This window comes from Tyto alba, unplaced genomic scaffold (assembly GCF_018691265.1).
Source record: "Tyto alba isolate M040663 unplaced genomic scaffold, T.alba_DEE_v4.0 Super-Scaffold_47, whole genome shotgun sequence".
Lineage (NCBI taxonomy): Eukaryota > Metazoa > Chordata > Aves > Strigiformes > Tytonidae > Tyto > Tyto alba.
Genome location: NW_024881323.1, coordinates 25,787,723 through 25,813,972, shown reverse-complemented (window position 1 = coordinate 25,813,972; position 26,250 = coordinate 25,787,723). Strand labels below are relative to the sequence as shown.

General features: G+C 42.3%; 1 protein-coding gene across 4 annotated transcripts; it reads left to right on the top strand.

The window, feature by feature from the left end:
• Positions 1 to 19,351: 19,351 nt before the first annotated feature.
• Positions 19,352 to 26,225, top strand: LOC104367843 (ras-related protein Rab-4A-like). 4 transcript variants are annotated; one of them, XM_042806588.1, is made up of 6 exons: positions 19,352 to 19,655; positions 19,936 to 20,016; positions 21,207 to 21,321; positions 22,860 to 22,922; positions 24,041 to 24,195; positions 24,540 to 26,225. In XM_042806588.1, exons 1-6 carry the CDS (start codon positions 19,448 to 19,450, stop codon positions 24,563 to 24,565), a joined length of 648 nt encoding a protein of 215 aa, XP_042662522.1. In that variant the 5' UTR covers positions 19,352 to 19,447; the 3' UTR covers positions 24,566 to 26,225. The 4 variants fall into 4 exon arrangements, 3 of the variants coding, with proteins under 3 accessions (XP_042662522.1, XP_042662523.1, XP_042662524.1); XM_042806589.1 differs by lacking the exon at positions 22,860 to 22,922 and having other exon boundaries at positions 19,355 to 19,655; XM_042806590.1 differs by lacking the exon at positions 19,936 to 20,016 and having other exon boundaries at positions 19,602 to 19,655.
• The last annotated feature ends 25 nt before the right edge of the window (positions 26,226 to 26,250 follow it).

The following is a 26,250-nucleotide window of genomic DNA, read 5'->3' as shown; positions in this document are numbered from 1 at the left end:
GCCCTAGATTTATTACAGAGCTTTTTAGAAAAGCGTGGGACAGATAGTAGTTGCATTAAACAGCTAGCTGGTCTAGTAGCAACGGGGAAAACAAAGGGGTGTTTTAAGAACTCTGATCTGTTGTTTGATGAAGAGGAGTGGAGGAGGTACGGAGATATACTGTGGGATATGGTGATAGATGATGATAAACTTGCTAAGAAATTAATGAAACCTTGGAGGGAGGTAATCAATAACATTAAGCGCCATAAGGTTGAAAAGAACATGGCTGCTGTGGCTTCTCAGAAATTAGGACACTCAGAGCCATCTGCCCCACCGCTAAACGCGGGAGTATCTAGTTTTTTGAGCGAACCTGCCGCGCCAAAACCGGAGAATGATTTGTTGTTTAGTACAAGCAGGGTACCAGCGCCACCTTGCTGGCAGTCTGTACGTGTTACTGAGAATTTCGCGGAAGAAGTGAAAGGGACCGGTGAACAGATAGAAGCAGAAACTGTTAAGGAGCAAGTGATGTCGGAGGATGTCGGAGGGGAGCATAGCAAGAGTGTTGGGGGTAGACGAGTTACGAGAGTGAATTGGAGAAAGGTTATGGAAGATGCCGTTGATGCGGGGGATTTTTCTCCCTCTGCATTTCCAGTCATGTTTAACAGAGATGAACATGGTGATCTGCAGGGGCAGTATAATCCTATTAGTTGGAAATTGTTGTCGCAGTTAAGACAGACGGTATCGGAATCAGGCTTGCATGGAGAACGTGCAAACAGTTTTTGAATTACATTTGGGGTAGTACGGTTCTATGTCCTGAGGATATTAAGGTCATTATGCGAACGATTATGACTCAGTCGCAGTTATTGTTGTGGCAAGCACATTGGCAACGGTTTTGTGAAGTCAGTTCAACAGCCAAGGAATCCAAATGACCCCTTACAGGGAGTCACGGTAGAGCAATTGATGGGATCAGGACCTTTTGTGGAAGTACAAGCACAGTTGCAATTAGGTCCTGAACGGTGCATAGAGGCAATGCGAACTGCTAGGGAAGCCTTAGAACATGTAAAAATGTCACAGCCGTCTCCATCTTATATGAGTATAAAACAAGGAAGGGAGGAGTCGTTTGCAAATTTTGTGGATCGCATTACGGCGGCCATAGAACAGTCAGATGTACAGCCTTGGATGAGGGCTGCTTTGTTAAGACAATGTGTAATTCAGAATTCCAATAGAGTTACTCGGGGAATTTTAATAACATTACCCGCAGATGCCACGACTGAATTGATGTTGGACAGAATGAGTCGAGTCCCTGTAGGACCTCAGGCTATGTTGGTAGAAGCAATGAATAAGTTAGGGAGAGATATCCTTCAGGCTCAGCAGCAAGCCTTTGCAGTGCAACAACGTGCACAACAGCAAGTTTTTGCCGCTTTGGCGTCTCTTCGAGCTGGCGTTGTAGAATCAGACGGACGAGCGAGGGCCAGTGACGGCAGAAGGAGCATCAAGTGTTACCGATGTGGCCGAGAGGGGCACTGCGCCGCGACTGTTGTGTGAAACGAGTCTGGTGTGAGACCTGCAATTCCAGCAGCCATAACACTGAGGTTTGCCAAAAATCAGGAAACGGGAGAATGAGCGCGTCCAGCCGCTGCGCTCTGACAAAAGTAGCAGCCCCAGCCACCAAGGAGCACCCGTCTCCAGTGACAACGGCCTCCAACCTGCAACCGTCGGCAGCCTCGGATTGGATGTGGCAACAGCAATAACTATTACCTTACTCGACCAAAAGCCACAAAAGGTCCCTACCAGGATAAGAGGGCCACTGATTATAAATGGACAATCACATGGAGCATTATTAATAGGAAGAGCCTCCAGCAGTATAAAAGGACTGAACATTATACCAGGACTTATTGATGCTGATTTCACAGGAATTGTCCAACTTATCCTGCAAACATTGTTTCCACCTTTGCATATTCCAGAGGAAGTAAGGTTGCTCAGCTGGTACCGTTGAATCAACTGACCTGTGGTATAACTCCGGCTACGTCCAGAACCAGAGACGACCGAGGTTTTGGTTCCACAGGACCAGCTGTAATGTTGACAATGTCAATGAATCGCAGGCCAATGGCAACTGTACGGCTTGAAGCAAGAGGACATTTTCTAACATTAGTCATGTTATTAGATACAGGAGCCGATCTGACACTTGTGGATGAAGCAGTATGGCCTACTGCCTGGCCGGTCAAACCAATGGCTAAAGGAGTCGAAGGAGTGGGAGGTCATTCTGCAGTGCAGTGTAGTATTGATCGTATTTGGCTGACCATAGATGGAAAAAGAGTATCTATTCATGTTACCGTTATGCGTCTGCCTTCAGGAGTGAATGGCCTTCTTGGTCGTGATGTGCTGGATCAGCTTGGGGTCGTACTTACAACGGACAAACCTTTTTAGGAACGGTCACTGCAGGATGGGCTTTCCCGATTCCACTTCGATGGACATCTAATGATCCGGTGTGGATCGAGCAGTGGCCGTTGAAACTGGAGAGCCTTACAGTCGCCCATCAGTTAGTACAGGAACAGCTCGACCAAGGACACCTGAAATTGTCCACGACTCCGTGGAATACTCCTGTTTTGTAATAAAAAAGAAGTCTGGTAAACATAGACTGTTGCATGACTTAAGGGCCGTAAATGCACAAATGCAGCCAATGGGAGCGTTGCAGCCAGGTCTACCTAATCCATCAATGCTACCTGAACATTGGAAGCTTCTAATAATTGATTTAAAGTTCTGCTTCTTCACTATAAAACTACATCACCAAGATACACAGAGATTTGCTTTCACTTTGCCTGCCATAAACAAAGAGGCACCAGCACAACGCTTTGAATGGGTGGTGCTACCGCAAGGAATGAAAAATAGTCCAACGTTGTGCCAGCTATTTGTAGACAGCGCTCTGCGCCCCTTGCGGACTGCATGGCAACAGGTGTTCATTTATCACTATATGGATGACATTCTCTTGGCACAAGAGCAGGACTTTACTAATCAACAGGTTCAACAACTGCACGATCAGCTACAGAGCGCAGGACTTATTATAGCCACAGAAAAGGTACAACAGCGCAGCCCTTGGTCGTACCTGGGATGGAAGATAACAGATTCCGTGATTCGTCCACAGAAGCCACAGATAACAACTGAAATAAAAACTCTGAATGATGCTCAGAAATTGATGGGGGACATTCAATGGCTCCGACCAGTGACAGGAATAACCAATGAACAGCTTGATGTGCTGTGACCATTACTACGAGGAACAGATCCAGCATTGCCCGTCTATCCTACAGCAGAGCAGCAAGAAATGATTCAGACCATAGCAAACCAGATCACCTCTCGCTACTGTGATCGACGGGATCCTGACCTCCCCATTGATCTTTCTATATTTCTTACAGGAGAACATTTATTAGAAGCATTGACTCAATGTAAAAAGAAAAAGGGGGAGAAGAGGGACCTCAAAATACTAGAGTGGATCTTTCCCAAAATTCAGCCAAAGAAATCAATACAACCCAGAATAGACACGTTAGCAGAATTAATACGAAAAGGTCGAAAAAGGGTTTGGCAGGTCACAGGGCAAGAGCTAAGTCAGATATATGTCCCTATGCAGAAAAACACAATAGATTGGTACCTTATGAATAGTCAAGAACTGTGTGAATGTTTGCTTTCTACAGACGTTAATATCTCTGTACTGCCACACAAGGCACCAATAATACAGTGGATAAGTCACAATGAATGGATCCGGAGGCCTCTGTACAGTGAAGTACCCCTGAAAGAAGCCCAAACAGTTTTCACTGACGCAGGCAAAAAGTCCAAACGAGCTGCGATCACATGGACTGCCAATGACGAATGGCACCACCATTTGCTAGAGGCAGTTCCAGGTGACTCGTTGCAAACGTTGGAATTACCTGCGGTCGTATGGGCTTTCGGTACTTGGAACGAGGAACGGATCAATGTAGTGACTGATTCCCTGTATGTGGCAGGAGTAGTCCAATGCATCGAAGATGCCCAGATTAAAGATACCAGAAATCTTAGGTTAGGACAGCTGTTTAGACAGCTGAGGTCTTTACTGCAGATGAGGCAACACCCTTATGCAATCATTCACATCAGAAGTCATATGTGGAATCATGGTTTGGGAGAAGGAAATCAAAGAGCAGATGAATTGGTAATGATGTCAGCCCCAGTCAGTGATTTTGTGAAGGCAAGGGAGTCTCACAGTAATTTTCATCAAAATGCTCGAGGGCTAAGAACACAATTTAACCTGACTGCAGAAGAAGCAAACGGTATAGTGAGGGCATGCCCTCAGTGCAGCCATCATGGGCCAGGACTGGGTGCCGGGGTAAATCCCAGAGGTTTAAGTTCAAATGAAATATGGCAGATGGATGTTACACATGTTCCTGCCCTGGATGACCAAAATGGATACCAGCGAAATGGACACGCGCAGCCCTCGGAGAGTGATTCTGCTTCTTTTCGGACTCGTGTCGACCTGCTGCGCTAATCCTCACCATTTGATGAAAGACACCAACATATGGCTCACCTGGGCAAATCAAACCGGTCACACCGATTTCTGTTTAAGCCTTGCATCCACTGCAGATCCATTCAAAACTTGCCTTGTTGGGATACCGTTGTCTGTAAATGAAACAGTAGATAAGCTTGAAGGGTATTATAATGTTACTCAGTGGAAAAAAATGTAACTGTTCTAATGTGTTTGAAGAGAAGAGAAGTAGTGGGGAACGTATAGCTAACTTGCCATTTGCATTTGAATCTTGCCGGCTTCAATGTCTAATCATTGTTCTAAATGCTTCTGCTATTGCTCCGATTCAAGAGTTAGATCTAATGGCTTCTATGGGACCAGCTAGCATTGCAAACGTCACTCATATAACCAACTGTTCTAACATGTCTTCCGCATATCAAGCAGAGAATGGGACAGGTGCAGTCTCTTTTGGGGATGATGGACATTACTTTAATATATCAAACAAAGAACCTCTATGGCAGCAGTTCATGAATGTTACAGCAAAAATGAACTGGTGGAATCTGACCGCGACAGGCGGAGGGGTATGGCCAGTAAATGTCACAGGGGAAAAAAGCCTGCCGCCAGGTTTCTTTCTGATTTGCGGGGATCGCGCCTGCCAGGAATCCCCTGGAGACCAGTGGGAGGGCCATGTTATGTAGGTCAGCTAACCATCTTTGCACCAAGTAAAGAGCAGATGATCGGAAAGTTCAACCGAACAAGGCAAAAAAGAAGTATTTTAAATGAAAAATGTGATGATAATGTCCAGCTTCCTTCTAAAACAGAGGCTTTTTTCGCATCACTCCTTATACCTGGAGTCATGGCCGCATGGAATGCAGCCAATCTAAGAAATTGGCATGCTGGGCAGCTAAGCAGTCTAATTTGACCTCAACCATTCTGTCAGAATTAACAACCGATGTTGATAGTATTCGCCATGCTGTTCTACAAAATCGTGCCGCGATCGATTTCCTGCTTTTAGCGCAGGGACATGGGTGTGATGAATTTGATGGTATGTGTTGCTTTAACCTTTCTGATCACAGCAATAGTGTCCACAAACAGCTTGAGCACTTGCGAGACAACCTTAACAAATTAAAAGTAGATAATGATCCTTTTGCAGAATGGTGGAAGTCCTTGGGATTCCCATCTTGGCTCTTAGGATTTATTAAGCCACTTCTGGTAGGATTTCTTTTTATAATAATATTGCTTGGCATTGTATTATGTTGCTTTTCATGTATTCAGCGCCTTTGTCTAAAAATTTTTGAAACTAGCATCAATAGGAGCATCATGTTGGCCCAAAAAGAAAAAGGGGGAATTGTTGGAGAATGGCTAAGGGAAAAGGGACATGGATCTAGAGATCCTCTTTGCGACGAGAGTCTCTTTTAAGTTAGCATGAGTAGGATGGAGAAATGAGCATTCTTTGTTTCTCTTAAACTAACTTATCTGGGTCTTTCCCAGGGCTTGGGCCAACAAGCCCTGGCACGGCTTGCTTGTATTTTATCCAATCAATGATTGACTAGTAGGCATAATTAAGCAGAAGGATTATAAAAGGCTGTAATGAAAATCAATAAACTGAAGCACGCTTTATCACTCATACTGAGTCGGCTGCGTTCTTCCTCCTTGGCCTGAGTCCTCGGCTCGCCCAGCCCAGCACAAGTCATCACTCAGTCCCCAAAGCGGAAGGCTGTGCCCCCTGGGCTGCTCAGAAACAGGTCCCTCGTACAGCAGAGCGAAAAACAACCCACTAGAAAAACACAGCCTTTTGTTTTACCAATTTACACTTCCCGATTTAGCTGCTCCAAGACAATTGCTGAGTTATTTGTGGGAGTTTTTTTCCCTCCTCCACTGTAGCAGCTGCTGCTGCGGTGCTTTTTCTGAGTCTGCTCTCTGGCTGCCAGTCGGCAGCTGGCCAGCCGGGGGGCAGGGGGACGCTGGAGTAGCAGGTTACACACGCTTTCCCACAGCCTCACTTCTGAGGAATTACTAACATTGACTAAACACAAACACTTCATGAATTTGACAGATATATATACTGTATACACTTTTAGAAAGGCTAGAAAAATTGTGACCCAGGAATTTTACAAATTTCTCTTAATTAGTAAAATTGCATGAAGTAAGAGGTAGATTCAATTTCAAGCTTTATCTCCATTTGCATATGAAGAAGTTATGTATTAGGTACAATCACAAACTGTGTTTACACTTGCTCAGTTTCTATCAACCTTTCAGAAAGCAAGAGCTAGCAGATTTGTGAAGGACATTCTGTTTAAGGCATTCATGTTTAATAAGACATAAATGTACCAGCATTTTTATTCTTAATAAATGTAATGTTATTAAAGGTTTTTCAGTTTAGTAGGATACTAATGAGTTTATTTGAATGTTGATATATTTATGATTTCTGTACTTGACTTGAAAATGAAGTGTTGGTTAGAAGAGATGTATAATTATGTGCATCCACATAGGGAGTTCCATATGTTTTATGCAGAGACGAGGCAAGCCTTGTCTTTAAAAACAGCTTCTGGCCCCAGCCAGGGCATTGTTGGAACCAAAGTTTGGGAGCATTTTTAGGAGCAATTGAGGAACTTTCTTTTAGGGGTGACACTGAGTATTCTTGATTCCAACCATAGTGGAAGCCTGGTTTAAATTAACTGTTTTCTCTCAGCCTTAGTTTTTTGGAAGGATGGATCAAATTAATCATATTATTAAAACAATGGTGAGGAAACCAATGACTGCAAGCACAGGGCATTGGTCCAGGGAGAATTAGATAATTAATTGCAGTTGCTATAGACCAACTTGGGCACACCTGCTAAACTGGGGAAGCCAAAGCAATATTTATTTTGACACATTTTTGTGGGAGAATGCTTGGAAAGCTAAGGATATTGTAACATTACTAGTTTATGTAGTTTTAAGTCTGAATTGTCCACAAATGATTGAATTTCACTGAGCTGTTAATACAGGAGACTTATGTGTATCCAATTAGGGCTATTAAAAGGAAGAATGTTGTGGGTAATGTTTCCAATCTTAATTAATTGAAATAGTATCAGTTGGAGAATGTCTCCCCAGAAGCTGCCTCAACCAGCCCCTACCAGCTATGATTTATAGCCACTTGGCTTGGCAGTGTGGAAATCTTAAAGACTGAATTGCTGTTGCAAGCTTATTCTTTAGCAGTTAAATTAGGCTATAATTCTATACAATTTGTTAGGAATGAAATAAAGAAATATTTTTCTTTTAGTAATTATGTTGTTTTAGAATGTTGGAAGACTTTGCAAGTTGAAGCCCAAAGGATTTCTGCGATGCTTACTTGAAGCAAGCAGTGGGTAGCCTCTCTAACTTTAATTTCATAAAATCATAGAATATTTGGGGTTGTAGGGGACCTTTAAGGATCATCTAGTCCAACCCCCTTGTTCAATAGTTACTGTGAAAAAAAAGCCACCAAATGAAAAAAAAAAAAAAATCACAAATCTTGAATGTCCTTTTTTAGAATGAGCTGGGGCAGAGGTGGGGGTTCCTATGTTTTGCCAAATACAGAGAACATGTATTAACAGTCTATAAATTGGGAAATACTTGAAAAAGTGTGAAACAGGAAGAGATGCTCAATATAGGATGGTGTGATGAGGGGCAGGTTTCCTCTTAGCCCTATGAAAGGTTTGAGGCAAAACCCCCAAGACATCTAGTGGGTGTTCTCTGAATAAAATTCCCATTTTAGCTCAGTTTTGAGCTATAGGATTTGCTTATTTTTGAAGATTTTTAGATAGCAGAGCCTGTTGCATACATTTATGGTTAAAAAGAAATTTCCCTGAAAATGCAGATGAAAACTATTAGGCAAAATTTTGTGTGTAAAATGCATCAGTGACAAAAGACAAACATGTAATAGATTCAGTTTAGAATACGTCATCTGGCTAATGAAAGGGGATTAAAATAATTATTCAGCCAAATATAAATGGGTAGGGAAAGAAATAATTTACTTAGTTGATTCTAACTAAGATAACATGCTAAAGTTTTATGACCTAACAATGAAAGATCACTTTCTAATTTTATTCCTTATTTAAATAATTTAAAAATAATTATACTCATACAGTTTATTACCTGCCATGGTATTGCAGCACATAATTTAAGAACTATTTGCATTTTGGCAACTCTTACACTTTATCCAAACACAGTTCTTGCTGTTGGGACAGGAATACCCTGTCTGTGTCATTCTGGAGTTTTTACCTGTACATGTGTGATTCATGAGATGCTAATATTTATGCACAATCATCCCTTTCTGGTCATTTTGAAACCAGCATCTATAAAACCAAGGATTAATTCAATGCCTCCTTTTTAAGCGTGTAGCAGGAAGATACAAACACTGTTATCCAGCTCCACTTTGTCCATAGGTGTGCTGGGTTTAGACTGACAACTAAAAGAAATGTAAGCAGTGCATGCTAAGAGAAAAACAAAGAAAAATTAATTAGAAAAATTCTGGTCAACTGTGTATGATGTAGCCCCAAAAAAATGGCAAACACCCAAGTAAAACACCCAAGGAAAGATACAATTAGCACATGGGTATTTACTGGTTAAAATTCAACAAAGCTCAACAGAAAGTTTCAGCAACTACTGTAAGATTTTATTTAAAAATTTAGTAAGCCTTAAGTGTATTGTGGCTGCATAGGTTATGTTATAACTTGCAATATTAACAACTGATTGAATATAAATAATTTTAGTAACAGAACTTAATAGTGACATGCCACTAGCAAATCTGATTACTATTGTAGGACCTAAGATGTTACCCACAAGATTAAACACGAAAGATGGATTAAAATTTCCTTCCAAAGAAAGGCTGCCTATAAGAGTGTAATTGTGTTATCAGGCCAGCCAGGAAGGTCTCTCCCAACCCTGAGGGAATCTAATTTTGCAGAAATACAGGTTGGAAATATTTAGAGGTGAAATGTTCACCCAATGTCAGTGAATTTCATTGTAGGCATGCAAGTATGTTACCCAGAAAGGTTATAGAAAACCTTTTTCCTGGTTAAGAAGGAAAATTTAAATGTGCTGGTTTTACAAATTTACTAGAATTCTTTTGTTTTAGTCATGAAGACAAGATAATATGAATATATAATTATGATGTATATTTTGTGGAAGCCATTTGTAGAGCAACAAGATATTAATTGCCTTGAATAAAAGTTAATTATAAAGGGAGAACATAAAATAGAGAAAGCAAGGCCTAAACAGCATGTTTAGGAGGGTGGCTCTTTTAAACCCTCCTAAGGGTGACACCTCTAGACTGCCCACCACAACAGTGCTGCCTGGCTGTGCTGGAGTAGCTCAGGTGAACAACTGTTTTGCTGATAGCAGTAAAGAAAATTACATCTATATTTCAGTTTTAATTAATCCCTGAGGTTTCTCTAATAGTTTTTAAATTATGGGTCAGAAATTAAGGTGGCAGGGCAAGAGGTGTTAATTGGATGATTTTTAATCTGAGGATTATCCAGTGCTATCTTTGCTAATGTCTCCAACAGAGAAAGTTTCAATCTCCTGCCTCTGAACTTCTGTGTGATTTGGGTCTGGAATTTTTAAAGTATCTACAAATTGTATACTCAGACCCAGGGACTTCTCCCATCAGTATGGACCATAAGCATCATCTGAGTTAACCTATTAGATCACGACTGGAAGCCCAGGCCCAAGACCTGAAATCTTGTTGTAAGTCTTTTACTATAATTTTAGTGTTGACAGGCTGTAGGGAAAATCTCCCAAAATCTCTTTTTACAGTATCATATGGAGTGACATTTTTGTTACTACTAACAAAAATATTCTGAGCCATTGTGCAGAGGAAATGTACCCAAACAAGCATAAGGTGCAGAAGCTGAAAAAAGAACACGGTGTAAAGCATCCTGGGCTATGGAGTTTTCTCCCATGAGAAACAAGAGCGGGCTTGCACTGTGCACCCTCAGAACATGATGCAGACTATCTTTTTGAATGCATGAAGCAGAAACCACCTAGAAGATCATCTAAAACAACCTTGCATGAGTCCCCAAAGGACGGAGTAGAATCAGTCCTTTTCAGTCTTAATTAGTGTCAATCTCCTTGACGTACAAGGTGCCTAAACACTACTGTAAAAGATGCATTACACAATACAGAGTTATGTATGCTGGATGAATTGTAGCTTCTGCACAGCCAACTCTCACTAGTGCTTCAGGAAGTAAATACACTGGATTTATACTTTTATAGGATTGCCATTAAGTCCTGCACTGTTTACATTGGCTTTATATTTAAGGACCTTATGCAGACCTAAATCTGATTTCTAGAACTTAGAGAGGGATTGTGTGTCTCAGCTGTAGTAAAATTTAATCCTGAGCCAAAAGTTTGGGCACATGCAATGATCTGCAGAGTATGGGCATCACCCCATCAGTTAAATGATGTCAGAAAAATAACTTCTTCAGTCTACCAGAAGAAGTTGACCTACAGTGTTTCTGTTACATTGAATTGCTTTAATTGACTTTGCCCATCTAGACAACGTTGAAATCAACACACAAGCAGGGCTTTCATGGCTTGGTTGACAGAAGCCTGCAAATACATATTTCTATAACTTTAAAGGATCATGAGTTGTTCCTGTAGAGAATCGAATTTATCTGATATTTTCAGCTGTGACTAGGATTTTACTCCATTCCATTTCTTCTTCACTTTACTTTCCAGCACAGAAAACCTCCTCCGTTCTTTTGTTTGTACAGAAGAGCATCCTATATTCTCAGGCAACACTTCATCCACTCAGCAAGCGAAGTGATCAATTTATGCTTTTAGCTCAGCAGGATTTTGTCTTTGTTTTTTTAGACTCATTTTTTTCCTATTTCCACAGACTGACATTGGCATAACCTTCCATGAAACAGTCCAAGAACTTTGCTGGCATACGTTCCCCACCCCTTAAAAGGAGAAGCGGTGTGAGAGCTTCCATGCTGCCTACTGCAAGACAACCCACATATCTGGCAAACGGCCCCTGAGCCCTCATTCCTCCTTTGTTGAAGGGGAGGTCAACAAGTATGGTCAATAGTGAAAAAACATTGCTCAGATACATATGTGCTAGCTGTCTGAGGAGGCCACCATGCCATTAGGAGGTCACCTGCCAGGTTATGGAGGTCAGGTACCAAACACCATGTCTGGCACAGCACCAGTGGCTATGAAGAGGACCCAACTGGCTTGGGCCCCGTGCCATCCTGACAGATGGGCACGCATGTGAGCGTCCAAGTATATGTAGGCAGGGTACCTGTTTTGGGATGCCTTAACGGGCATCTGCTCTGAATTTCTGTGCCCATGACTGGAGGGAGGCACTGCCCTCAATCCCAGTCAGCACGCAGCAGCAGAAAAGCTACAGGCTGAATTCTGGACTCTGAGTCCCTCATCTGTACCTGCTTCAAGGGCATTTACATTGCCAGAGTGATCCAAAAGGACTTTAATATGTGAGAATCAGGCTTAAACATGTGCTTTTAACCAGAAGGAACTGCTGCTGAGTGTACCTGCCCTCACAGCTGTGAAAGGGAATTTGCCTTTCTGGGGCACTTAAAACAGGCAGCAAGGTGCGTTGTGAAGAGCTGGTGTCTCTGATGTACCCAGTTGTAGGCATTGCTGTGGGTAAAATGTGCCTGAAAGACTAAAAGGAACAAAAACATTCAGCTGGCTTTGAAAGAGAAACATAGTGAGGGTCGAGACTTCTGAAAAGACTTAAAAATTCGGTAACATCTGCTGAAAAACCTATCTGCCTCATTTGTCTTCAACTTCTCTTCTAACTAGTGATAACAGATCTGTGTGGGTTTTGTGTGACAGCAACAGCTAGGAAGCCAGATAAGATCATCAAATACATTTTATATAAGCCATCAATAACAATATTCAGTCACTAGCACCATAGTCTGGGTGGAAATCCATGCCCATTAATTTCAATCAACATGTCAGTTTGATAATGTAATTTAAAAAAAAAAAAATAGGAAGAAAGGAAGGAAGCTTCTTCATAGACCACAAGTATTTTCAAATTTTTTTATTTTCCAAAAAATACTTTGGAAAGTAATAGCTACCAGGCAAAACTACTACAAGGTTATCTACAAGTGAAGGTGAACCAAGGAGGAACACAGCCAAGAAAAATGATGTGCGTGGCCAGAGACAGAATTGCATTTTGGGAACTAAGACTCACTTGCTGCACAGATATTGTTATATTTAGGCACATATTCTTCCTTCAGACATGCTTGAACATGTCTAGTATTACACTCTGTAGCACCATGGAGCCTGCACACCTCATCCACATGGGGCAGCTCAGACATCTCTATCCCAGCAAATGCAAGGTGAATTCCTTGGCTTTTATAACAAAAATATTGTGTATAAAAAAGTGAATATAGACCTTAGATGTTCTGAATGTTATGTGTGTCTAAAAAAAAAATAATCTGAACTCTGATCCATTAATAGGTGATTGGTTACTAAGAGATTTTCTTTTGTGGAATGCCTCACGAGTATATGATAGCAAGTTGAAAAATGTTAATCTTGCAGCTTTTAAGACAGAAATATTCTGTGGCTTCAGAGAAATTCAGCACATATTTAGCAGTGAAATGCTTAACACTGCACTACAGACCCGCCTTCTCAAGCCATCTCGGCACAGATCACACCTCCAGGCTCATGCAAAGCCACAGCAAGATTTTAGCCCTAGAGACATCCCCTCATGCATGGCTGCCTTCTCTTCTCCCAGGCCTCTTCCAGCTGCTGAGCCCTCCTTGCAGCCATGACAGATGTGTAATGAGCCCTTCTTTGGCCTCTTTGCATTAAAGCAGGCCTGTCATAGCTTTCACGGCTGCATAATATCCCACGTTCAGGAGGAAGAGTAATATTGGGAAAGAGTTCCATATGGTTGCAGCTTATTTTAACAACACTGCAGCTGAAAACCACAGCATCATGACCAGAGGACTCTGTTGCCAGCCAGGGAGCTCTCTCAACTAAGCACAGTTTAGCACTGCCAGCCTGTGTCACACCAGGTTTCCCTCTACTCACATCTGTTCGCACAACAAAACAAATATATTTCAGGAGCTCCACAGTCTGTTTAGATTATTTAACAGAAGCAGCTTTTGGAGGCAAGGATGTCACTATAGACTGATGTTTAAAGGTGTGTAACAGTTCAGAGAGGAAGATAAGCATATTAAAATCTGGCTTTACTCACCAAACCTGAACAAAAGGTTGGCCATTATAATTCAAATGGCATGATGAAGTGCCAGTAGCAGGCCTAGAAGCTGCAAAATAATACACCATCAGCTGACTGCACGCACCTCCTGGCTGCTTCCAAAAGCAGCTGCCAGCAGAGCCTGCTGTGAGTATGCTGGCAGCAACGGGTCACCAGGGAGGCAGAAAGGCAGGGAGGGGACAGCTGATGGGCGCAGGCCCAGGCAATTCAGTGGTTTTCCCCACCAGCCTGGTGCCTCGTCACTGGCCCTCCTCCATCTGCACAAGCAAGGTCTGGAGAAAGGAAGATGAAGACAGACCCTGTGGGGCAGGGTTTGACAGTTCCTACTTTTAAGTATCTGTAAATTAGTTTTTCGAGGCCTACATCAGACTCCCTGTATAACAGAGCCAGTGGAGAGAAGGTGATCCTTTCTGTACTCAGACAGATGAAGACAATCCCTGGGCTCCTCCAGAGGTGTCTCTCATTCTGCACTGACACAGACGGTGCCCAGACAATCAGTGTGTGTTTAGGCTACACCTGAACAAGGGAGTACTTCCATGGGCCAGGGCCCAGCTGCAGCGCTACTTGCAGCTCCCACCACAGCAAGGCACATTTTGGGCAGGTCCCTGATTCAGCTGGCTGAGAGACGAGGTCCCTGAGAGCATGAGATCACGCATCCACCACCCGGTTATCCATAACAGGGGACATGACAAGACAAATTCCTCCTTGAGCATGCAGCTCCCACGCTGACCCAGACAGAGGCACTACTTGCTGAACCATCCAGGTGAACCATGCAAGCTCACACCCGTGTCCAAAGCCAGCCTCAATTGCTTCCTGGTGCTGCATTCAGAGCAACTGGAGAGGCAGAATTGAATCAAGACTGCTATATTGCATCTTCGAGGATATTTACTTGTGAAACAGGACTCAAATGAACAACCTTTTCATTTTATGTGAGTTCTCCTGAGCAGGGAAAACCGCTTTGAGCTTGAAAGGAGGAACACTCACGTGGCCTTGAGCATCACTCGGTAATCTATCAACAGATCTTCTAGTTCAATTATGTGTTATTAAAAATATAACCCCCCTCAGCCATTCCCTATTGTTAAAAAAGAACAAATGCAGCCAATTACATCCCATTATCGCCATTTCACCAACAGAGCAGTTAATCGGTGACACCATGAGTCTAACTTCATAAAACACAGGTGTCACAAACCTGTCTGTGTCCTAGGCACTATGAGTCATTACTTTTATAACATGTCCCAGATTTTTGTTGTCTTCATTTTCCTGTGTCCCTCTTGACACTCTGAAATAAGTCCTTAGTCCCCTTCACTCTATTTACATGATTCTTGCAAAATTAAACCACTGTTTTTGAAAGATATGGCCTGTAGTCTGATTTCCTTTAAAATATTTTTTCTCTATTCTGTGCATTTTTTTTTTTTTTTTAATATAGGGCTTCTATATACCCTTATTCTAGTAAAAGTACATTAGTATGTTTCCCTGGACAAAACACCTGAAAATATTATATAAGGTTCTTCAATACAAAAAGAGATGGTACTCAATCCCATATCAGGGCAAATTTGTACTTCTGCATTATAGCATAAAGCTATCCTAAAATGAGCTTATCCCAATTTTGGGTGATTCTTCATGCATACCAGGTTGCATAGTGTCTGCCTTCTTCCTACTACTGGTGAAGAGGGCATGATAAAAATAAAAGCAGTTAGCTAGCACAGAGCACTCCAGACTCTAGCCATCACCGGCTGCCCAGTACAGTAGCATAGCCTGGGGGCTTCATATTTATTCTTGGAAGACTTCACCTTGGTGTAACCCACACAAATGTTTCCTCATCAAATACAAGGACACATAGGCCATACAAATGTTTCTCATCAAATACAAGGATAGATAGAATGCTATTCTGTTCGTTAAACCATTAACAATGATTAGTAAGGAACTTATAAAAAGGAGCTACTGTCCTTGAAGAAGAGAAACATCCTGAAACATAGAAGTTCGTTAAAATTGTTTACCATAAATCAGATTAATTAGATATTAGAGTGTCCTTTGTAGGAACTATTCTAATAGTAAAAATCACACCCACCGCTTCAAAGATCCCTGCCTGAGTAAAGACCCTCACCCTTTGAGCTTGTGCAGAAAAATTAAAACCCACTATAACTTTAAATGAAGACGAGGCACGTTACTAACCAATGAGGCATAGAAGTGATAAGCAACTAATAGTCATTATAGTAAACATGTAATCCTGTAGTCTGAAGTGTATAAATACCTTGAAGTTCTTTTGTGTGGTGTGCTAGCTTTGTGGCATAACCCCCTAGCACTCATCTTTGCACAAATATAGAATAAACTGATATCTCGGATCTGTGTGCAAGACTGGCTTCTGCACACCAGGTAACAAACCCTGTTTGAGGCACAACAATGGGGCAAGGTAAAGGAGTTCAATTACAGCACCAGCATACCTTTGCAGTCACCTTCTTCACCAGCTCCCATCACTCTGGGCTAACAGATGAGGGATAAGCCCATGATTTTATAATTATCTGACCCATAAATTTACATGTATAACTGCAACTATATTAATGGACAACCATGTTCATGTGTTGAGGGCAGCTTCTGTGGAAGCTGAAGATGACAGTGTTCAAATGATGTCATCTGTTTTCAAATGAAGTCAGCTGGCCAATGTCACTGCATACAAGGATGTAATGGAAATCTCAGAGGTTTCTCAGAGCATCAACCACCTATCTTCATATTTCATTTGGGCTGCTGGAGCCAAATTCATTGCTGGGTTACCTTGGGTTGCCTTCCATATTCAGCACACAAGGAATGGGAAAGTGTGGCAGAATACATTATTCCCGATTCTACCTGAGTCTCAGACTGGACTGTGTGCCACACAGCCATAACTAATAGAGAAAACACACAGTGTCAGGCTGCTGTAGAGCCTTTCACACACGGCCTTGTATTGCCACCTTCAGACCAAACCAAGACATGCCCTGTCACTCTCTCTAGTATTAAGCAGCCCATCGCACCTTTAGCGGCACTCCAGCCCCAGCCAGAAGCACTCAGCCCCACAGTGAAGGTGAATCCCAACCACAGCTCAACTTCAGACCCAGACTGAACTTTGCTTCCCTACAGTAACGGCAAAGGAAAGCAGAAGGCCACTTGCGATGCTAGGTCATTAAAAGACGTGTCCAAATTTGCAAAGTCCTAAATCAGGTTATTTTATTTTGGAAGGAAGAGCTGTCATGGAATACCCCATCCTGAGTCTGGCTCTGTGGAGATCTTGTGAGTCCTCTTCCACTCCTAAGGTGTCAGGCACTAATATTATGGTACACTGGTTAGTGCAAACTAGTGAAAAATGAGATTAGCATTTTTAGAGGAACCTTAACATGACCTTTTGAGCAGCAATTTTACAACCACAATTATAGACATAATAATTGTGGTGAAACTAATTTGAAGAACAAATGATAGCATTTAAATGCATGATCTACAGATACAATTTGACATAATATACGTTTTTATATGAGCCAGAAGTTTCTAGCAGATGTAAACAACAGAAACCATAAATTAGAGGACAAATTAAACACCTTTTGGTTTTTATCACCCTCATACTCAAGATGAACACCGATGAGGTCAATTCTAGCTATTTATATTTTTGATAAAAAAATAATTATTTTATTAGCATATAGGACCCTATATTCTCGAATTATTGAGGTATCAGCTATATATTTTCTAACCTAGTGCAATCTTTATTAATTATTTCTGAATTTTACTCTGTTCTAAATTCCTCTTCAAAGCAGAAATACTGAAACACCAAATCCTATTAATCTCTCATGCTCTACTGTCTTTGCTCTACCATTTATTCAACCTCCAGCCTCCAATTCAGTATTACTAACATCTTTTATAGAAAGCTTTATAGTTTTAATGTATTTGATTGGCATATGCATGTAAACTAACTGGGATTGGTTGGAGGCAGAGGACCATGGCATTAGCACAATGACGTATTTATCAAATATAACCTCCATATAGTCAAGCTCATCTCGCAAGATACACGTAACAAAAAATAAGATCTGACAAGACTAATTTGACTCTTAGCATAAAGTACTGTTTATACAGTGCAAGACGGCTAAACGTCCATGCTCTCTTATTGCTATAACATGATATATTTTTAGTAATCCAGTAAAATCTGTCTACTTCTGTGTTAACCAGTCTCTGGGGATTTTTTGTTAACACTTTTGGTTTGGTTTGTTGGGGGTTTTTAGAGCAAAAATAACCAACAGCCTATCACGGGTTCAGTGACGTTAGACCAGATTTCTTTAAGGCCCAACCTAAGCCTCAAAACGTACTGTCTTGGTGGACAGCTTTCAGCCACAAAGCTCTCGTTTGCGACATACTGTGATCCGTGCAGCTCATGGGAAGACCCCTCAGCTTCCTCCAGTGTTCTGGAGAGCCGATCCTCCAGAGAAATGATCATGTGTGACATTTTAGACCTCAATATCCTCTGTGCATCAGGGTTATGGTAACTTTGGGAACCTGTGTACATAACCTCTAACTACTGCTACTAGTATGAACTTATTAAGTAGTTGGTTCTTTGAAAACTGTAGCAAGTTCCTGTGTCTATATGTATCCACAGAGTCAAGAATAATCAGCAGATTCTCTGAGGGGTTCTTAGTGCTGTCTCAACACGTATTGTTTCACTGATTAGAGACAGGAATTTAAAAGCTGACCTTTGACCAGCAAAAGACTCAGTAAGGAGGTGGCTGGGACGCGCAGTGTCTCCTAGAGCTTGGGACGTGATGGAGAAGTGGAAAGAATGGGAAGTTGTGAGCAACAAGATTAAAAAGCCAGAAATAACAGAAGAGGAATTTTTAAAGGGACTGGCAGAAAGGAGAACATGGAGGACACTCAGGAAGCCCTGTCTGGGGAGGGAAAAGGTGGACAGGCTGTTGTGGTGGAGTCTTAGTGCCCTCCAACTTTCCTTGGCGTTTATCCTGGAGGTATGAAAAGCAATGGTGAAGTGTAGAGCACTGGAAAAAAAAAAAAAAAAATCCCTGTTAGCTTATATATACCATATCCCTCAGAGAGATTTGCAGCAAAAAGGCTCAAATGCTTTGGCTGAAATGCTGGCTGTTGTGGGGCAAGGCAACGGATGGTATTTCAAAAAATCTGGGGTAGATATTTTAGGACTACAGCTGGACAGCAGGATACAGTTTTCAGGGGGAACTGTCACAGGGGGGTTCTGCACCAGAGAAAAAAATGCTTGAAATCGCTGAGAAATTTGAAAAACAGTATGAAAAAGCTGGAATCGGCTCAGATTTGCGACAAATAGAATGTACCAGAAGGGACTCAGGGACTATTCCTCCCTAGGGGCAGCCAGACAGGAGCGCTCCGCTCCCCGCCGCAGCCTGCCCAGCTGCTACATTTTCCAGGAGGAGCGGAGGGGAACTTCTAAATCATACGAACACCATCCGCTTCCAAACGCAGGCACCGCAACAGCACTGAGCGCGCCCCGAAGAGGGAGATGTTTTTTGTGAACACGGACGCGACCCGTGGGGCCGCCCCTGCCCCTCACGGGGAAGTGGGGGGGGTGTCAGGCAGGCGGCGCTCGCGGCCCCCCCCCCCCCCCCCCCACATACACACACTCTCTCTCTTCCTGCCGCCGCCGCCGCCGCCGCCGGGCGAGGCGGGCTGGGCGCGCGTGCGCAGCCGCGGCAGTTGCTGGCGGCAGTGGCAGTTGCTGGCGGCAGTTGCTGGCGGCGCTGAGGCGGGCCGGGGCGCTGGAGGCTCCGATGGATTCTCCGCTTCCCTCCCAGCCTGCCCGCCCGGCTTCGCCGGGTAGCACCGACCCCGGGCAGGAGAGGCGGCAGGAGAGGCGGGGGCGGGGGCGGGGGCGGGGGCGGGGGCGGGGGCGGGGGCGGGGGCGGCAGGGGTATAATGTTGTGCGTGCGCGCTTCCCCGCTCCCGAAATACCGCAGACTGTCATGTCCGAGACCTACGGTAGGAACTGGGGGCGGGCGGGGTGGGGGGACCCTCCTCTTCCTCCTCCCCTCCTGGGGAGCGGGCCCGGGGCCGAGCAGTCGCCTCTTGAGGAGCGGGGCGGCGGGCGGTCCGCTGTGGAGGAAGGCGGCGGCGGCGTGAGGAAGATTTTGTCATCTAGTCCCTTCTTTTTGATGTAACAGCTACTAGAGAATAGCGGCTTGTGTACTTGGTCTTGTGACAAAAATGTGAGTGCATACTAAAATCTAGCTTTTTTTTTTTTCCGTCTTGCAATATTCAGATTTCCTGTTTAAGTTTTTGGTCATAGGAAACGCGGGAACTGGAAAAACCTGTTTGCTACACCAATTTATTGAAAAGGAATGTAAGTATATGAGCACAGTGAGATTTCTTCATTGCTTTGTGCTACAGATGAAGGCTCTGCCTACATGAACATCTATTCTTTGTATGGAAGTTCCTGTAATTCTCCTACTTGTCTATATGAGGATTTTGACTGAGAATTATGTTCAGAACCATGCTATAAGTCTTTATTGCTCACTGTGTTTGCCTCTAAGCACAAGCATGATATTGAGCAGTATTCTCCATTGCTCTCAAATATAGCAGGATATTGATGAAAATAGACTATTTTTTTGTGAGAATTACATCTTGCAGCTACAAGCTTCCCTAGACATACAGTAGAGACTCAGATCTTTTAGAAAAAAATACTGAGCAGATGAAAGAAAAGTTGAATTGTTTGAGTAGATTTAGAAACCCTGTAGTCTTTCAACATAGACAATCCATGTTCTTTGTTAAGGACTGTGTTCTATAATAAACACTGGTAGAGACTCCATTGTAGATATTATTTGGAGATTAATAGATGATATAAAAGAAGATTTCCTATTGGGTGGTGCATTTAGCATCATGATTAAACAAAAATAATATGCATTTAGAAACCTTTGTAAAACTAAGATAACTACTATTTTTCTCAACCAAATGGTAATTTGCGTTATCTCCTAAGGATAATAGTGTGTAATCACTGAGGAACATGGCATGATCCTGTGATTGAACTTGAACTGTGGCCTTGCTTCCCATATGGGCAGTTGTATATTGCTGAGAATCTGTGATATCAACAGTGTACATAGAGCAAATATCTTAACTTCAACCTTTAAAGAAGAAGTAGCTCTTGCTTATTTATGGGCAGGACTGTGTCTTTTTGTGTTCTGCTTTTCTGTGAATTTTAATTTTAAATTGCATCAAAGTATTAGAAAACACAGTTGGGAAAAAAAGTGTACAAAAGTTATCTCGCCATTTATTAATGTGAACAGGGAATGATTAGATTAAGGCAGGCCTTTCTAGCAGTAATTTTGAATTGAATAACCTGTTCAAAAATTGTAAGAATGTTTATTTCTGCACAGTGGCAATAGACTTCTGAGTGTCACTGAATTTGATGGTTCAGGAAGTAGTTTGTAATTTGAACACTGATGTGTTTTGATTATACCTAAATTGGTTTATGTAAAAAATAATTATTCACTCTATTTTCTAAATAAGTCTGGGTTTTTTTTCTTTTTTTTGTAGTCAAAGACGTCTCAAATGTTACTATAGGAGTGGAATTTGGTTCAAAGATCATAAATGTTGGTGGTAAATATGTAAAATTGCAGATATGGGATACAGCAGGACAAGAAAGATTCAGGTACTGTTTTCAGTCATTTTACTGTTTGTTATTAAATTGTTGGTGTGGGTGTTGGGTATTATTTCTCTCTGCTTGTAAATTTCTTGGTCAGCAGAAGTGTTTGTCTGCCTTCATGTTATTAACTGGGCCAGATCTTCCGACTTGGACATAACAACATAGATCCATTGATTCCAGTAAAGCAGTGCTGCCTTGCAGGACCTGAGGTTCTGCCCTTTCATTAGGTATTTTCTGTGATAGTTAATGTACACGAGTAGAATATGTATGTGGTTAAAATTTTGTTCACTAGGCAAACTCAGAATAGTTTTTTAACTAACCACGTGTGCTTAACTTTGTCTTTAGAAGATCTTCTGTTGATTGGAATAAATTGTAAATTGCTCAATCTGCATGAGAACAATTTCATAGTATTTTATTAGAGGGAAAGAAATCAGTTGTCAGGTTCACTTGGCTAAATACGCTTCCAGAAAGACTGAAATCTCTTAAGTTTCTTAAGGAAAAAGCAATGCACTTGTCAGATTAAAACCACTTTTAATGTTGTCTTTTAATTGTGTCATATCAGAGGCATAGGTGAAACTCAGTAAAGATCTCATGTATTCCTGAGTACATTCACCATCACACGGGACATCAGTTTTTCATATCTTTGGGAGGTGGAGTTTGTGTGGGAAGTTTCTCTGGTTTTAGAGGCAGGGACAGTGGTTAACAAAGGTGAGTGTGGTGGTAGAACCTGAGTAATAGGCAGCAATCCAAGTAATCTGTAGATTTGCCTAGTCACAGATGTATCCAAAGGACTTGTCTAATAGAAGAGTAGGCAAAGCTGGGCAGTGCTGTGTAGTCTCTATTAATGAGATCTCTTCAGTGTGTTGGCCAGATATCCTGGGATTCTGAGGAGTTTGGAAATTGTACTTTCAGAGACTTGTGCAAATTCTGCTCTTTCAAGTTCAGAGTATTCACAGATTTGCAGGTTGTTCTTGTTCTTGTTTTTGTTTTTGTTTTTTTTTTCTTCATATTGATTTTTATAATCTATCCAATTCTTTTGTTCTTAAGGCTTGTCACACCTCTGTGTGCTGATCAGGTTTCTTCTTCTCCCTCTACCTTTTGAAGGATGCTTTGCTTTGCTTTCATTGCCTCCTTCTCTTCAACTTAAGGAGTGTTAAATTGTTCAATTAAAACAACTTTGCTCAATCTTTCCTCAATGCTGAGAGTTCAAACATAAGTTAATTATGCTTTTTTTGTGCCAGAGATACCACCATCAGCTTCTAGTTCTATATCAGGCCATACAGTATGATGCTGTGTAGCTTCAGCAGCACACAGGTCATAATGGACTTTGAGAATCCTTGGACAGCTATATTTAGTGAAAGTGCTTTGTCAAAAGTCTAGTTGTAAATAGTCTGCTGCTGCACAGCTGATAATGTCTAAAATATAAATTTTATTTTAAATACGTAAAGTAGAATTCTGTCTCATAACAGAGATTGCATTATATTAGCCATTATATTGAAACAATGAAGATGATATAGAAATGTGCATCTGTAATTTTATTTCAGTTCTGTAACAAAAAATTACTGTAGAGGAGCTGCAGGTGCTTTGCTTGTCTATGATATAACCAGGTAAGAAAGCTAGCAACTCTTTTCCTTATAGACAGTTGGGGTTTTTTGCTTATAGACAATCAGATACAATTAATGCATAATGATTCCTCCCCAAGTACCTAATCCTCTAATGGAGAATGGGCAGGAAGAAAAGAAAATAAGTGTAAAAAGTACTTCTGGTTTTGTGCATATTTAAGTTTTGGAACTTGCTTACATGAGATACTGTGAGTGTCATAAATGTAAACAGTCTCAAAAGGGTTAGACACAAGGGAATTGGCCTACCAGTAGCTGTTTTGATTGTGGTGGGCTACATGCAACCACTGGCCCAGGAAGCCGTGCAATAGCAACTAAAAGCAGACTTAGCCACTTTTAATCAAGGTGGTTCACCCCTATTTGTGGAAACTATGTATTAGTATGCTGATATAACAGGTCATCTTCTGGAGAAGCTAGCTCTACCTACACATTCCATAACTGTAGCCCAAAATTCTGTTCATCTCTGCATCTTTTAACATTTGAGTATTATAGGCAGCCAAGAGAATACCTTACCGTACACATTTCCACACTTTTCCTGGCCGCCACTGACTGATAATTGTCAGATAAGTTTTATGTTGGTTAATGATGTTTGCTAGATTTGTTGCCTTTTTTTTTTTTGTCCTGAGTGGACTGTTCTCCTCTGAGCAGTCTTGAAAGTCTTTTTTGGTCTTGGCACAAGTGTAGAATTGAGTGCCTGAACTTTCACAGAAGTAGTAAGTTCTTAAAATCTTACCTGAACTCAATTATCAGTTGAATTCCATGTTAAACAATAACTCATTGTGTCATTTCAAAATTTCATGTATAAAAGGCTGAAACTAGTGCTTAGAATTTTAGCTTTTCACATTAACAAGGTATTTTATAATTGTGCGTATTTGTATATTGTGGTTGATTTAATTTTGCTTTTTAAAAACTTTTCAATAGTTTCATGAAAGAACTCGATACTCTTCCCAGTTCATAGCTGGTATATTGAGATGTATAGGTGACTTGCCTGGCTAGCAGGAATTTGTTGTGTGTTACAAATACAGATTTGCCTTCTGGGTTTTAGTTCAATGATCTGTTCACAAGAAATCAGTATAGTCTAATGAAGGATGTCATTTTCTACATAGCCGGGAAACCTACAATGCGCTTACGAATTGGTTGACGGATGCTAGAATGTTAGCAAGTCAAAATATTGTGATAATACTGTGTGGAAACAAAAAGGATCTTGATGCAGATCGTGAAGTTACTTTTTTAGAAGCGTCCCAGTTTGCACAAGAAAATGGTAAGTAGTACAAAATCTTCATGTAGCATTCAAGGATGCTTAATACTTAAAACAATTTTTTTTTTTGTGCAGTTAGGGAGTACTTTGCCCAGTGTACCTTAAAATATCTACAGAAGAGAGAGTTCTGTCAGTACATGGGCCATAGAGAGAGGACAGTGCCTGCAGTGAAAACTGCATGTACTATTTAAGTCGTCTTACCAGTGATTCTTCCAGTCACAGCTGCTACTCAAAGAATAGCTGCTATGAGGAGATATGTTCCCAAAGGAATGTAATACAACTTCAGGTCTTGCCTTACCTCCAAAGGGCTGAGAAGGAAATGGAGAGCATGATTTCCTGTTTTTTAGCATCTTACAGATTCTATAGATCATAGACAAGGTTGGATGGGGTGCGCCGCAGATGGAAGCAATGAGTTTTACTCATAGGAAACAGAAAAAGAAACAGATCGTACAATTGCTCGGTGGGCTCAGGACCCTTGTCTCTGAGCCATTCTCCAACACTCGACTACAGATAGGGATTTCATTTCCACATTGGTACGGCAAGCGAGATGGGAAGGAATGAGTTTCCACAGAAACACGTTCACAAACGGCATCCCTGCGTCGTTCCTGCTGGCACACAGCGGGGGAGGCTGGTTTGGGAGGACAAAGCACTTTCTGAAGGGGAAGGAACACAGGAGTAAATCGCAAGCAGCCCTCAGTAACCAGGGCAGTACTCTCACAGACAGACGGCCCTGCTGCACGGGCGTGAAGCTTTCTGCTTCCAGCAGTGCTCGAATCCGCTGGACAACCAGCGCAGGATGCTGATGGAGTGGGAGCATCCAGCAGCTACAAAAGCTGTACTGCATGGCTGAAAACTTGGCCTCTGCTGTAGCGGAGAGGCGTGGCACTGTAAAGCTTCTGTACCCTATGAAGCTGTATAGAAGGCGGCATTAATTTTCCTTACCGAGGTGCTGGAAAGACTTTCTCATGCATACCCATCTGTAAATCCAGCTGTACTACCTCAACTTTGTTTCCCACAGTATTTTAGAGGATCCACTCTGTCTTGTACCGGAAGCTGCTCCAGAGTCACGGTTCCCATTTTTCCGATTTGAGAGTAACCCAGCCTTTTAAAGTACCGCCTGGAAAGGTCTTGGAAAGAAGTGACACTTTGCGCTAATCCCACCTGGCACTGCTTGTACTTTTCCCAATGCTGGGTGGCTTTGAAGAGCTCTTTGCACACAACGGGCACCGGGCCTCTGTTTGCAGCGCAGCTGATCGTCCAACAGCTCTTCCCGAGCCGGCCTGCCCGTACGCCAGCAGAGCAGCGTTATAACCTTGCCAGGCGTTCTCCAGCGCTCCTTGGGCCAGATCACACAACACCTCGCTCTAAACAACGATCGAGTGCATCCTCTTCACAGATGAGCAAGCAAACGCATACACAAGCACTGCTGCCCGGGACGCGTGCCCCCACTAACAGGTTGAATCAAGATTTGCAAACGTGCTTGAAAGTAATACCAAGTTCCGGGATGACGGGAGCGTAGGCAAAAGCTAGGTAAGGCTTCCAACCAGTAAACCGACCCGTGCCAGTCACCTGCAGTACGCTTACATGAACGTTAATAATGGGAGATAAACTAAATGAGCAGTCTATGACCGTGTATTAGCTACAACTGCTTGTAGTTGGTTCTTTGAGTAAAATCTTACCTGGCCTGCATAGCTGTTGGATCCGGCTGAGACGAGCATACCGTTCTCGCCCTTTCGGAAGCCACTACGAGACCACTAGGCTAGATGAAACGTAAAGGCCTTCCAGCGCCCTGGATTCTGAGGGCCACATATGCTTGTGCTGTTGGTGCTCACAGAAATCACACACTACTTCCCTGCACCCTTCTCTGTGTACTGAAAATACTGTTGTAGCACCAAAAGGCAAGCGATCGGTCACCCAGCGATAGCTCCTGCTTTTGTCTGCATTTAAGCCAAGTTGAACAGCAAGGCACACCACAGCAAGGACTGCTGTGGGATAAGCCTGCTCTTAAACTATGCCAGGGGATACACAGCCAAGGAGGAAGCGACCTGAACCAACGGA

Bases quoted from the DNA above. Each gene is read 5' to 3' on its own strand.
- LOC104367843 (XM_042806588.1), top strand. From the start codon at position 19,448: ATGGATTCTCCGCTTCCCTCCCAGCCTGCCCGCCCGGCTTCGCCGGGT. The intron at 20,017-21,206 runs GTAAGTATATGA...TTTTTTTTGTAG, and splicing joins CCAATTTATTGAAAAGGAAT to TCAAAGACGTCTCAAATGTT. The intron at 22,923-24,040 runs GTAAGAAAGCTA...TTTTCTACATAG, and splicing joins CTTGTCTATGATATAACCAG to CCGGGAAACCTACAATGCGC.